Genomic DNA, 15129 nt, shown 5'->3' on the forward strand with positions numbered 1-15129 from the left:
TACTCAATCAAACAATTCCATAAATTATAGTTATGAAAAACAAAATCATATACGAAAAAAAAAAGCAAGTAGGTATTATGTAAATCTACATACACATTAATATACATACCTTAATAATAATGTTTATATTTTTTATCATTAATAATAGGTATACATACATATATAAATAAAAAATATGATAATATATTATGAAAATTATTTAAATTAAGTTTTATGCCAATGAGTAGATACTTGTTGGTAAAAATTACCCTGAATATCACACATATTAAATAATTTCTTAAAATATACTTACCTATCATATTCCGTTTTAAAAAATTATGTTGACAATATATTTAAAAATACATTACATGGTTCTCGATAGGAATATCAATAAAAAATAACTTGTCGTTAACACGATCATTTTCAAAAGTATATAATGAAAAATATATTTGATCGTGGCACTAAAATACACAATACATACTATAATAATACTTATACATTAGTACAGCATATATTGCACAAAGCAGTACACAGAATACCTCTATTAATTTATATTGTTCATCTTTGTGGTTTATTAAATAATAACAAAAAATATTAACAGCAACGATCAATACAATTAATTGTTTCAATATTGACTTAAACAATTATTTATTTATTTTAAATGGTGTTTTAAGTCACCATAAATGTTACCTACTTCACTTTTTGGGTAATTTATTACTGCGATGTATAAGTTTACAGAAGTTCCGTTTACTTGGCAAAATAAATCAATGTATAATTAATGAAAACAACAAGACTTCAATGTACTTCAATAACTTATTAATTCGACGCGTGCAGTGCCTCTAATAATTATAATATGCCAGTGGAGGGCCTCCTAACCACAGTTGCGGTGTTACAATCTTAGTTACCAAGGCGGTCACACCACGTTAACACTAATCAAATCAATAAACAATTGTCAATATCAGTATTGCAAGCAATAAGATTACTACAGAAAATTTCGTACAACTATTGGAAACATGAGAAACAGAGGTTTGTATCCGAATCATTTATTGGAATGACGGATGCTAAATATATTCCGGATTCAAACGTCGGGATAAAGAATTTAAAGAAAATTGTCGGTATTAATAACCATGATTTTTCAGATAGTATGAGTTAACACGGGCGCCTGATAATTCACAAAAAAAAATTAAAAATACATTAAAAGATCGAACTTATACATGACATAAATATTCTACACCACAAGTAAGACACAAGTATGGGTATCATCAAAATAACTTAGCCCCTTCCCTCCACGAAAAAAAAAAGAAGAAAGATGAGCATATTTAATCCCTATTAATTAATACCCATTAATTACTTTCAAACAACTATTTGCAAAAAAAAACAGAATTAACATTCAGTTTTTGGGTTATTCGGAATATATTATTCGGATTTCGGGCGTTTCGAAAAAAAAAAACCATTTTTGTTTAAATTGGTCATTAGTTGGTTTTTGTAACAATATTTAATAGTGTTACGTAATTCTAGTGCAAAGTCCTGGTAAAAATATACATAAAAAAAAAAAAAATAATGATTAAACGAGTCGTATCTGTATCGTTATTTTATTAGAACGATTAGCGAATTGTGATCGCAAATCCGACGCAGATAAAAGCATATTATAACGCGTGTATCGATGCACGGCTGATTGAACGAACGGTGGCTGACAGGCAGGAGCGAGTAGAAACGCTGCGGATCAACACTCGAGATCTAAATACGATACCAATGACCTGGGCACGGGTAACTGCGGTATGCCGTGCGGTAGGCTGAAGTTTTGGTGTAACGCCTTGCGCACTGCGCATCTGGCCAGGTGCAGCAGCGCCGGAACGACGTTTACGCCGCTGCCGTCACGTCCGTCCTCGTCGCCGTCGCCCGACGCGTGGACGCTGCCGTTCTCGTCGTCGCTGTCACTACAGCGGCCGTCGGTCTCGCGGGCGACGGCTCTGAGCAACAGTTCCAGACACGGTGGACGCGGCCGGCGGACGGCGGACGGCGGTCGCGGTCGGCGGAACGCGCAGGCATGCGATGGCCGCGCGCACCGACCTTCCCGTCCGGGCCGTACCGCAACAGGCATGGCAACGGCCGTCCTCCGGCGGCCGTGGCCACCATCACGGGAGCCGCCCGATACGACCGCATCCGGACGTCCTGCAGCCGGCGGCCGTCGAGCAGGAGCCGCGCGCGCGTGGCCCGATCCAGGTAGAAGTCCAACGCCGTCTGATTGTCGGCGACGGTGGCCCCGAAGTCCGTCCACCGGCCGCTGATCATGCGCGCCACTTTGCTGCCCACCACGGCGCCCTCGAACAGCTTCTCCAACGTTTTCTCGCACCTGCAACGCGACACACGCGCAGACGATTACGTCACTGATAAAATACAAAATGTTTCTCGCCGCAGCGTACGATCGTGTGAAACGTATATTATATAATATTGTAATAACGACGTTCGTGTCAGCTGCCACGCGTGGCTCGGATTTAAATGCAAATGCATATTATTTTTGTAAACGTTTGGCTATTGGAACGTCTCTGTTTGAGAACCTATAAATTTCACGATGTATCGAATATACTTGCACGTTAATGCAGTGTATGGTTAGCACATATTCTGTTTCCAATGTTAATTTATGAATTGTTTTTTTTTTTTTTTTGCATATTCCAAGAACGAAACTTATATTAATTATTGTATATTTCTGCATAATACGACATAAAATGATGCGTACGCCGTAAGCATTCGAAATAATTGTTAGAAGTACGTCATCAAACTTTGTCCCCTGATACGAGACTGTTTCGTGACAACCACAAATCTAGTAACTACCGATGTGAAAATTTAAAAATCCATTTTTAAAAAGGCGTTAATACTAATCTATAAGTCAAAATACTCTATCAATAATAGTCATATCATGGAATTACATTTTTTTTCTTTGAATTATTAATTTTCGTTAATCCGATAAGCCTCCTATAATGGGACAATTTATTTGAATTTTACAAAAGAATTATATTGACTTTAATTTTTTACAAAATATTTTTTTTGTTATTATTTTTTTTTTTTTTACCCAACAGGGTTTTAGTCCTATACTATATATATTAAAGCAAGTGTAAATTATTTCTTGGTTTTTAGATGTTAATAGAGAATCGCGGTAAAGCTAATATGGTGAAAACTGAACTTTATTTTTAATTTTTACAACATTTTACAGAATTTTATAATATAATATATTATGTCGTAAAATATATTTTTTTTATCACACTTTACATTGTATATTGTATAACCACCTGTAAATATGGTAGGTTTGTCGGAATAATTATCAATATATTAAATTAGACTTTATAATAGTGCAAACAATAATTAGGGTCAGATAGCTGTGGGATATGAGTTATAACGGATTATCGTGAAAATCTTTACAGTATATTATATGTGTACAGACAAAATCATGGATTATGTTTAACATAAACATATCCGTATTTGTATTATTATGTTAGGGTAAACCGGTAAAATGTAATACGTAAGTTTTTACATGAAAAAAAAAATCGTGAGTACATAAATTGTATTTTGAATTGGAGAGAAAAGGTTAACACAACGTTGTTAATCTACCTTTATTTCATGTTCTATGCATTTTTACAGCTTTACGCACAACCTGAGCGTAATAAATAATACACGTACCACAATAATAATAGTAATGTTATCATATTCGTTTATTTGTAATATTATAAGCTGTAACGGATGTTGGGCCATTGGGTCAATGAATGATCGTTCAGTGGTCAGAATTCGGGACCTAGTTCTAATTTTAACTCAATTGGCGCGCGGCGGTGCCAATCGAAAATGATTGATTTCTACAAGGTTATTATAACTAATTATGCATTTATACTATCGTCATTGTATTATCACGCTTGTTTCCGAATGTAGTCAGTACTTGCCAAGTATCCATCTATACTGCAATCGTTATTCTACCAGTGACTCGAAACCAAACCACAAAAATCGCTTTACATTTTTATTACTATTCGCCTATTTTGCGGGTGCGCATATGCAATAAATAACTGCTTTTGGATAAATCTTTTGTATATCATTATTATAGATCAAAGATGAAAGTCTAGTAAGTAATCACAATAAATTTTTCACAGCCATGTTGTGATCCGTTGGATTGAAAATATTGATTAAAATATCATCCAATGAATGTTACAATATTATTTACAAGTTAATCAATACTAAAAACAATAACAATCGCTGACTATACTATCATAATAAAAAAGAAATTTAAGATGAATTAACAGATTTAAATTATTAGTCATTTTGCTAAATCGTTATATTTCAGTATAATAAAATCAAAAAATTAATAGAAAATAAGTTGTAAAGCAATAAATAAAACGAATAGCAAATATTAAAAAGTGAAATTCAATAGCACAAATTCTAAGTATTTCACCGTTCATTAATTTGTTAATAAAATAATATACAGTAAATAGGAAGAACAATGACCGAATAACTGATTCAAATCCAACTTCACGAAAATGCGTCTGTTTCAATACAGTCAGTCGTAGATAAAAAATATTTTTTTTCAACATAATAATAATACTTATAACAAATAAATATATATTATAAACAATACATTTTTAAGGATTTAAACGTTGATATAAATTTGTTTAATTTTGTTAAAAATGTATTGGTTTTTTTTTTTTTAAGTTAAAATTTAAAGTATTTTTAAAATTATGCTCTTATTAAAAATTACTTATTATGCGGGAACATTCAAAAAAATAAAATTAATATACATTGGCATTTAACTGAATAAAACATTAATATAACTGCAGTTATAACTTATAATATTAATGAAATTAATATATGTAAAGTACTTTATTAAATGGTATTAATGCAATATGTAATATACGAATCCAGTTATTTTAAAATCATTAAATACATTACAAATGTAAAAAAATAAATAAAATGTAATTCATTTTATCTACATAAAAGTTAACTAACCAATAAAAAATCTTAAGCGTGCGTAAATAATGAAGTTGTTTTTAAAAGATCCATAATATATTTAAAGTACGTTTCAAAAATACATTTGTATATATTTTTCCTTAAATAACATAAACAATTCAACGATACTAAAACGCAATGCAAAAGTCAAGGATACTTACAAACTAATCATTTTAATCAATTTTTACTTAAATTTAAATAATTTTATGAGATAAGATTAAAAATACAAAATTCAAAATTAAAGTTTAATAACTTAAATTGAAATATGTCTATAATATAATAAAAGATAATCAACTATAATGTGAAGTTTAATATTATAATTTATAAACACAACAATCCAACTCAACTGGTCAAATATAACTATGAAATTAAATTACTTTAATTTTTAATTTTTTGATCAGAACTATTATTTCTATTTTTACATGTTAATACTTATTAGTTATTATATATAATATACGTACATATACGTGTACGTCAATACGTATATATATATTTTTTTTTAATCAGAACCCAATAAATCGTCTACATTTAGATTTGTTCGACAACGAATTATATCAAAGTGTTTGTACTTAAAAGATATTTTGTAATTTAAATTTAACAAGGTCAAGTACAATAATAATTGAGTATCAAAAATGATCCACTCGTATACGTAATGTGGTTTTCATAATTTTAATGTAATCTAAACTAACCATTGTGATTGATAACTATTATATACATTTGTTCAAATCCTAGTTACAGCTCTAAATCACAGTACCTAACTATAGTATATAATATTATGGATTATAATACCTATATAATTTTTTGATAATTATCGTTTTCAAGGATTTCGCTTTCTTGAATATATCTAATAATATCTATACTTCATTAGTTTTAACGCAGGATGAATAGCTAAGTTGAATTTTATCATAAATCCAAGGATGCAGTTCGTTAAGTATGTTCCCGTAAAAAAAAAATAACATTATACCTGCGTATAAGTGTATGAATGTTCATAATACTTTGGATTAGTCTCTGAACATGAGTATAAATTATATTTCAAACACACCAAACCTATAACTTGTACTTAATAGTAATGATTTTAAAAAATATATTTAAATCATACTATCTGCAAGGGTATAAATATTGTTGTTAAAAACACAATACCACAAACACTAACCATAAGTTTTTTTTTTCTTAAATGGTAATATAAAAATAAAAATTTAATACTATAATATTATTATTAAAAGATTTTAATAATTGATTAAAGTATAGGTATATACATTTATTAAACATTATTTTAACAACTATCATGATGACTATCACTAAAGTATAAATTTAATACTCAACAAATTATTTTATTATGATTTTATATGTAAAATTATGTACGTATATATAAATTTATAGAAACATTTTATATTTTTATAGCAATAACCAGTAGGCAATAGCCAATAACCGGTAACCAATAAACTCGAATGAAGAAGGCGCTTGTACATTGAAATTAAATTTGACCTATATTTGACTTCTACGCAATTTAAATAAAACATTCATATACATGACGTTAAGTTTTTAACTAAATGGGAACGAAAGTAAGACCAGAAACACTAGCGTTAATAGTTTCGAGAAATTGTAGGTCATATTTTAAATGTACTTCCGGACCATGAGCTGCACTATACAGAATTATAGATATCAGAGGTCTTCTGACATTTCGTTAAGGTGTTTATTTTGGACTTGTGTCAACTAGCACTCTTCTACTTTTCAGCTTTATTTTTACGACACAGTTTTTAAACCCTATATAACACAATATTGTATTTTATTTAAGTATCTTTCAAGTGTTGAAATAAACTTTCGTAATTAACTGACATTTGAATGTACATAATTTGTTATAAATTAAATTTTGTATACATATATCCATACATGTTTTGTTGACATTGACATACAGTAGATACATACCACGAAATACGCTTGTAAGAAATCATACTCAATACTCGACATTAATAAGTACATTCAAGTCTTATACAGATCGAAATTTATGAAAAAATAACTCATCTTTGACTACGCATTCCGACAGCTCCCATCAAACTTTCGTAAAAAAGAAACGTTTGGCAATAATGCCCATCATTTCTACTTTGTGATGGCATATATATATTATACGTGAGTTGAAATTTAATATGATAATATAATAATAATAAATAAATACACATACTTTATAATATGTCTATGAATGATGATTTCGCTAATACCACTTATAGAATGCCAATGAATATTTTTCCCATCTAGGCCAAATAAAGTCAACAAACTTGCAATCAAAACGTACCACTCTCAGATCATACTATATTATAAATTGACGTCCCGGGGAATTAGGGAGGACTTCACATTAGCTGCACTGTCCTTGTGCTACAACAGAATAACAATAACTCCGGATATTAATTGGTGACACTTGTGCCGTATAGTCATATGAATACAAATATTGCAAACCAATTATTTTTTACGTGTTGAAAGATATATCAAATATTATATCAGTGCAAATTTTTAATTTTATTTCTTTGGCTCAAGGTTAAAAATATAATGTGTAAACAAACGAAATATCGTGACTAGAAATTAATAATAATATAAACACAATGTTTATTATTAACACACACACTAACATCATACTTTATTTGTAAATAATTGTTTTATTATATTCAATTTATATTTAATAGTTTAAAAATGATTGTAATATTCCAAAGGCATATAATTAATTTATATGATATTATACAAATAAATTATAGTTACTTAAACAGCATTTAAAATATTTCATTGTGTTTTTTTTTTTTTTTTTTTTTAATGAAAACAATGAAATTTAAACGAACTACAAGTTTAAACCAAACTTAAAGACTAAAATACTTTAATTTTACAACTTCGTCACTCAAAGTTTTAATACGGTAACTTAGCAATAGCATACTACACGTGAAATGTATACATGTATAATTTATTAAAATTTAAAACTATTCAAAACTTAAATAATAAACAATGCACAATGTATTTATATAATAGGTATAAACTATCAAAAAACATAATTTTACTTTTTAACGGAATAATTAGATTTCTTATGAAAAATCAAAAGTATTTTCAAATAAAGCATCATATATTATAATATACCATTAGCGTTGTCTGAAGGAGTTTCAACAATATCAAGTATATATTTTAATTTTAATTTTCTTGAAAATTATTGAAAGGCAAAGAAAAATCAATCGAAAAATTGTCGATAAAAATGTGAAATTATATTAAATAACATCTTCATTTGACATTTTGCTATACACAAAATAAATTTTAAACATTATAAATAATTAATCAACTTTAAACATTATAAAATTGTATTTTCAAACTAAACACGCTATAATATAGCATATTAAAAATAGGTTCAATACATTTTGAAAATTAAATGAATGACGTTTTAAATTTCCAATTAAACACATGCTTATTCACACAAATTGAATTTTCGAAAGAGATACAAGTTTGTTATGAACATTTTATTAGTCTATGACGTATAAATACTAAGAATAACAAGTTTGATTTGAATAATTTGTAATAACCTCAATTTGATATTACAAATTTATAGTTTAGTTAAATCCAAAAAATAAATACATTTTACGGTATATAATAATGCCGAGTTAATATTATTTCATATGACTAACAACCGCTATGTGCAAAATGTTATATTCAAACTGAAATACTAATAAGCAATGATATAAGCACGGTAAAGCCGAAGCGTAAGTATTTATATATTTTTATTTTAAATGTTTCATGATCCAGCTTTTGTATAAATGGAAATATAAATTAAGTATTTTAAGTGCACTGGTCCTTTTCCCACGTCTTAGTTTAGCTTGACCTTGCAGCATAAAAAATAAAATGTGCGTAGTATACCCTAATTCTAAAACATGACGTAACGAATTGTATTTTTTTAATATCTCATCGAATCCGAATTAGAAATACGATTAAAAAAAAATTAACTATAGTGCAAACACCTATCCCGACAACAAAACATTCTGAAACGAGCAATCCATTACACAATAGCATTTAATATTCGTCATGGTTTTCATAGTGTATTGCTACCTAATGCTATTCCAACATAATATTATCATGTAGGAACATACATTTTTTTTCGTGATCCTGAAATCTTTAACATTTTTCTTATCATCGTCGTTACCGACTTAAATAATCGAAATAAATTTCAAATCAAATGTTTGAATTCAAAATGACTAACATAATTATATATAATATAATACCGTAATATGTGTTATTAGTACTTAATTGTACTATACTCGTATACTTGCAGCCCTGTGTTCTCTTTACGATTTACAATTATTATTAAATCTAAAAATCTTAATACTTTTGGTCGGAAATATATTGTTATACCTACACAAACTGAATAGTAATGAGGCGTTTGTTTACTTAGAAGCAAAAACTATGTTATATAATATATATATATTATGTTAATTTTTTTTTTTACTATAGCTAAATTAAAATATCAAACATAATATAATACATTACTATTCTTGGAACGACAAATGTGTATTATTTGCATAATCTACCATTTACAGTCATTTCAATTTTCGCAATGCAAACCTACTTACTTATGCATATATTATTATAATTTATAATGCTCGAGTGCGTTTTGTAAAATATAATACTTAACGAACTTTAAAAACTTGATACGTTCCATCTATACACGAAAGGAGAACATATTATTTAGAATGTAAATGAATATCATTTTTCTAGAGTGACACACATATTATTAAGTTAAATTACGTTTATTACAACCTAGCAAACCTTAGTAATTGTACCTATGTGTACCAAAAACATAGACATTATAAACAAATAGTTCACGGTTTTAAGAAGGTATTTTCTTAATTAATATATATTATTAAGGAATGACCTTAAATAAATTATTTCGTAAAAAAAGTATTTATATACATATATATATATATATTGTTCATACATAACACGTATGATTCGTGACTATGTCGTAAATATTTTTAACAATGTTACATAAGTACCTATCAATGATTTAGTTATTTTAGTGATTTTAAAGACTTTCTACGTGATGTCTAATCCAACTAAAATGCAATTTATATCTTAAAAACATAAATAAATAATAATAAAATATTTCATTTCATTCGTTTACTTTTAATTTTTGTGGACGATTCATTTCGTTCTTAGAATTCAATGAATATACACGGATGCGATTGTTCATTTTGTAATAATGAGCACAAAGAAAGTATTTATTTTTTTTTTTTATTCGTAATTATTCAATTACTAAGTAGCTCTTTATATCTTTATAACTAGATACTTTTATTAAATACAATAATTTTTAATTTTAGGTTCACATTTTTTTTCCCACAATAAACTTATAAAAAGTTCTTTGATGAAAAAAAAAAAATAAAAAAATAATTATAATTTATCGTCCATTGTTTTTGTTGTGATAAATAAAAATTTTATTATTTTTCAAAGAGTGAAATAAGTAACCTATAGTTAACTTAAAATTAAAATTTATTGTAAAACCAATATTGATAACTAATTACTTCAAACATTCAATTTAATGTTTAACGAAAGATAGGTTGATTAAAAACTATTTTTGATGTAATTTTAATACAATATATTAACTTATATAAAAATAAAATTGGTATGATAAGTAATGTATTTATTGATTTTACTTTCTAATGTCACATATTATTAAGTAATAGTCATGATTTTTTTTTTATATTATTGTGTTTTTTTAACTTTTAAATCAGGTGTTTATGATTGAATAAGAATAAACAAACGAAATATAGCCGCTTGCAGACAATTTCTTACGAGTATATTTTCTGTAATATAAATAATTTAAATAATAAGTCTAGGATTTTTAATCTGACAACAAAAAATTTAACAAATAGGCCAAGTATTAACAAATATACCGAATTTCAGGACGGTAAAAGAAATCAATGACAATAATAGTATTTTCATTATTATTAAATAACGATGTCCCAAAATTTAATAATGAAAAATAAACAGTGACAATGTTTTAAAATTATCTGGCTTGAAGATGAAGAAAAAAGAGAAACGAATATTTTCTAAGTGTTGGCATGATTTATATATTTCAATTATAGATTTCAAACGGTATTATGTAAATCACATAAAAGCACGTAAACGCGTTCGGTAGAACGGTAGAGAGTTTATACTAGATATTTGTACACACAAACTTCCCCCAAACGTTGAGATTTCTATTTGCCTTATGATAATAATAATAATTTTTCTACATAGCTCCCGATAGAATTTTTCTTTCACGGATTTAATCAGAATCGTATTCTGCTGCAGCGGCGCCGGCGCGTCTCGTCGATTGTACATTACGCTAAAGACAAAGAGAGGCAAATCGAACAATTCGTCAAGCCAATAACGATAAATAGGTATTTTATAAAGATGAAACTTCGATCGGATTTGATTATATTATTCGCTTCCGTTTTTTGAGAATTACTCGAAACATTCGTAGCCAATGGTTTTCGTTGGAGTATAGTTTATATAGGTAGCTGGTGGAAGATTTCCGTATACCGTAGTCTGAGACCGCCAAAATATATAGAATGATTCACCAAACATGCTCACTCCCATCTTTTCTCTAATAATGAACCTAATCAAACCTCATTTTTTTGAACTTTAAAGTTAACGTTTCATGTATTTTTTCATTTTTTTAACATCCTGGTGTTTTTAGATCTTTTAGCGTTGTAAAATCTGGTTTTTGATTTTTCTGATTTTTACTATTAAAAAATAATTTTATAATGTAGTAGCAAAGTTTTTCCCTAATCAAATATTATTAATCGTAATTTTTTTAACTGATTTATATGACGTAAACATATAGAGATTACGAGTGGTGACGAAAAGTTGAATGAGAATAATTTTTACAGATTAAAAATCTTAAAATTGCACAATCCTGCAAAAGTTCTTCTTCTTTTTTTTTATTTAATAAAACATATTTTTTGGTTCAAAATTTATTTAAAATAAAAATAATTAAATGCAATAAAATTAACTATTTATCGTTTTTTTCCACGTATAAAAACAATTTTATTTTTTAGTGCATCAGTTTTTAGTCCTATTAATTACTGAGTAAAACTACGCATTCAAATTTTGATTTGAATATGTACATCAACATTTAAAAAAACATCTTCTTAATAATAATTTACAGTAAAAAGTTTGGTTCTTAACTGAAGAAAGAAGTTTAAATCGTCCCAAGAGAATCCTTAATGGAATAAAAATCTGAATAATTGAAAATATAAAGTAAACTTAAAAATTTCAAAAATCAGAATTTGAATAAATACATTAGATATTGATAATGGAAATTAGCATTCTTAGTTTCATCGATTTTGGTAAAAGAAATTAAAAGCGGGAACCACGAAATGACTTTTTTTCGTAAATTTCACGCTAATGATCTCTAAGTGAAATTTGTGTGTCTACTGTATAACTATTGAAAGACCACTAAATCTGTCAACTTCAATGTTAGGGAAGGAAACTGTCCAGGACTCGCGCAATTCGTATCACGAATGATTATTAATTATTCGATATACAGATGTAATTATATGTCGTTTTATGATTATATATATATATATATATATATATATAGACTTCAATGGTTTTTATTTTAATAATTTATCTATAGGAAATAAACAATTAGAAAAGTTGACCGTTAAGCAGCGGTTGCGATCGTTTAAATTGTAGCCGTTCAGAGCAAGGGACACAAAATCGTGTACGCTCCGGGGCTCACTGATTCCTTAATCCGGATTGGTTGATAACAGTCAAAATATCACACATAACGAATATTAAAATATATCTATAGTACCACGTAATAATATATCCACCACTTCTGACGACCAAGACTTCTAATAGAGGAAAATAGTTGATAAACACCGCGGTCGCGCGCATAATATAATCCAAACGTACGTATATTGTTTTTTAATATTTAAAACGCTTTTGTTGTTTTTTTTTTTTTTTTACACAATACCGTCTTGTCTATCATTCACTCGCAGTAATTGTGTACATGAGCGAATATCGCGTACATACAAATATTTATTTGAATTCGAACACAAAACGTCTGTGAAAAACAAGAAAAAAGGAGCTGTGTAGAGAATTCAATTAAAACTACTCTGAAAATCTAAAGGCCATCAGAATTCCGTTATCAACTGTCGTCCGTATGCATTTTTATTATATTTTCCGATATCAATCGAACGACATTCGTCTCGGCATACAGAGACTGAATAAGACTTGTAATCTGTAAATGGATACATCATGTGACCATATATAGACCGTTTCAATAAATCTTGGCATACCGCGTTAGTCCCTTTGAATTCAACATTATTTAAATCACATTTTGTGTTTTTATACCTACTATAATTATCATTATAATTGCGTTAACCTCCTCCTCCTCCTCCTCTTCCTCCTACCCCTCCGAAAAAAATACACATTAAATATTTAATGCGATTCACGTAATCTATCTCGTATTAGCTCTAATCAAATCACTGCAGTACAACGATTGCGCATACAAAACACTAATATAAAGTGCAACATATTAATTTACGTGTAAATGGCGGTCAGCAGCGCGGCTACGGGTTCGGGACCGGCGTCCGCGTCCATGGCGAAGCGGGCCATCACGTACAGCATGTCGTGATGTTTTCCGAGCGGGCATACAGACCCGTTGTCCCGGACCACGCGGCCGTGATAGGCCACTGCTCCGGCCACCGCGGCCTCGCAAGCCCGACGCCTGTCCCGGCCGCACCACGGTCCGCACAGCCCGTCCACCACGGTGGCCAGGTACTCGCGATGCATTGACCGCTTGTAGGCCGGAATCAGCTCGTCGCGTTCCAGTTTGGCCACGATCTGCGCGTAAAATTCGTCCAACACTGCCTGCATGGTCATTCCTGAAAAGCGATCGCGTCTGCACGTGTACGACAGAATGACCGATCTGTCTACCGACCTACCGACAAACCCATCAACCCACCGACCGACCGACCGACTAAACGACAGACGGCGACGACTAAACGACTTACGATTGTCGATTTGCCGCTGCCGCCCTCCGAAGCCATAATATCGTAGTTACACGTTATGTATGTTGCACAGGGTGTTTCATCCGAGCATACTCAACGTTCACCCCTATTTCATTCTTCGTTCACATGCGTTTGTTAAAATTTTGATTTTTGGAATACTCAAGAAGAATCATTAGATGTTCGTGCTGTTTCTTTTTTTCAAAAGATGACCACCCCGGTTTAACTGTTTTTTTTTTTTTTAAAACGTTGACGCGTCATGAAAATCAAACGAGCGTTTAACTAACTTCACTTCATGAATTTTCGATAATAGTTCTACGAGATACCGCGGAGAAACTATAGTTTAAAGACTCAAATAATACATTCACGAATTTTGATCGCAATTTAAAGTTTTAGAAAAAAAATCATCTGTTCAATAACAATAAAAATATATTACAGTACGCATAGTATTGGGTCCTCTGTATACCAAATCATCGTCCAAATCGGACTTAATCAATACGACGCAGTGCACGTTTTAAACTCGGTGGGTTAAGCCTATAAAAGTATAATGTATCCATATAGGTGTACAATTTAATACATGTAAGTATTATACCATGGTAACGTAACGCGTACCCTTGACCGTCACTCCACGCCGGTATTACATATTATTCGTAGGCACTTATCGGCGACGGCCGGTCATCGCGGCTAGGAACCAGAAACGTTCCGAAAACACGTCACCAAGTCGTCGCGTATATTGTGATATGTGTGTGTGTGTGTGTGTGTGTGTGTGCGACAAACACGTTTCCGGTCTCGAGCTGATGTGGTGACCGGCGCCACCCGATACGTCGTACTTACCTACCTATTCGGACGAAAGCCAACCCGAATAAAAAACGATCGATGTTTTCATATACGGTTTGTCGATCGTTTGGATTATATATAGTAAATAATAATAATATTGTCATGTGTGTGTGTGCGTATGTGTATGTGTTGTTTACCTACCGAAAACGATTAAACTCTTTATATGATTTTGAAGAAGATGATGATGTCGACGGACGGTATATGTTATAGCCAATCCTCGGAAATGTTCAGACATAATCAACATTTTATTATAAATTGTATTGCTAAGCGACAAACGTTTTATAAAAAAAAAAAAATTAAGTTATTTTTAAAA

At 29.8% G+C, this 15129-nt stretch overlaps 2 protein-coding genes across 2 annotated transcripts in view; one reads left to right on the plus strand and one right to left on the minus strand.

Annotated features, from left to right (window-relative positions):
• Window positions 1-15129, plus strand: part of LOC112603879 (guanylate cyclase soluble subunit beta-1) — a 32219-nt gene that overhangs the window by 15494 nt on the left and 1596 nt on the right. The window lies entirely within an intron of this gene.
• On the minus strand, window positions 440-13961 carry LOC112603882. Its single transcript, XM_025352681.1, is given in 3 exon segments — window positions 440-1971; window positions 1974-2332; window positions 13517-13961. Coding segments are annotated over 3 exon segments (966 nt in total). The 5' UTR covers window positions 13855-13961; the 3' UTR covers window positions 440-1702.

Source organism: Melanaphis sacchari, unplaced genomic scaffold (genome assembly GCF_002803265.2).
Source record: "Melanaphis sacchari strain LSU unplaced genomic scaffold, SCAv2.0 Contig112_pilon_pilon, whole genome shotgun sequence".
NCBI classification, from domain to species: domain Eukaryota; kingdom Metazoa; phylum Arthropoda; class Insecta; order Hemiptera; family Aphididae; genus Melanaphis; species Melanaphis sacchari.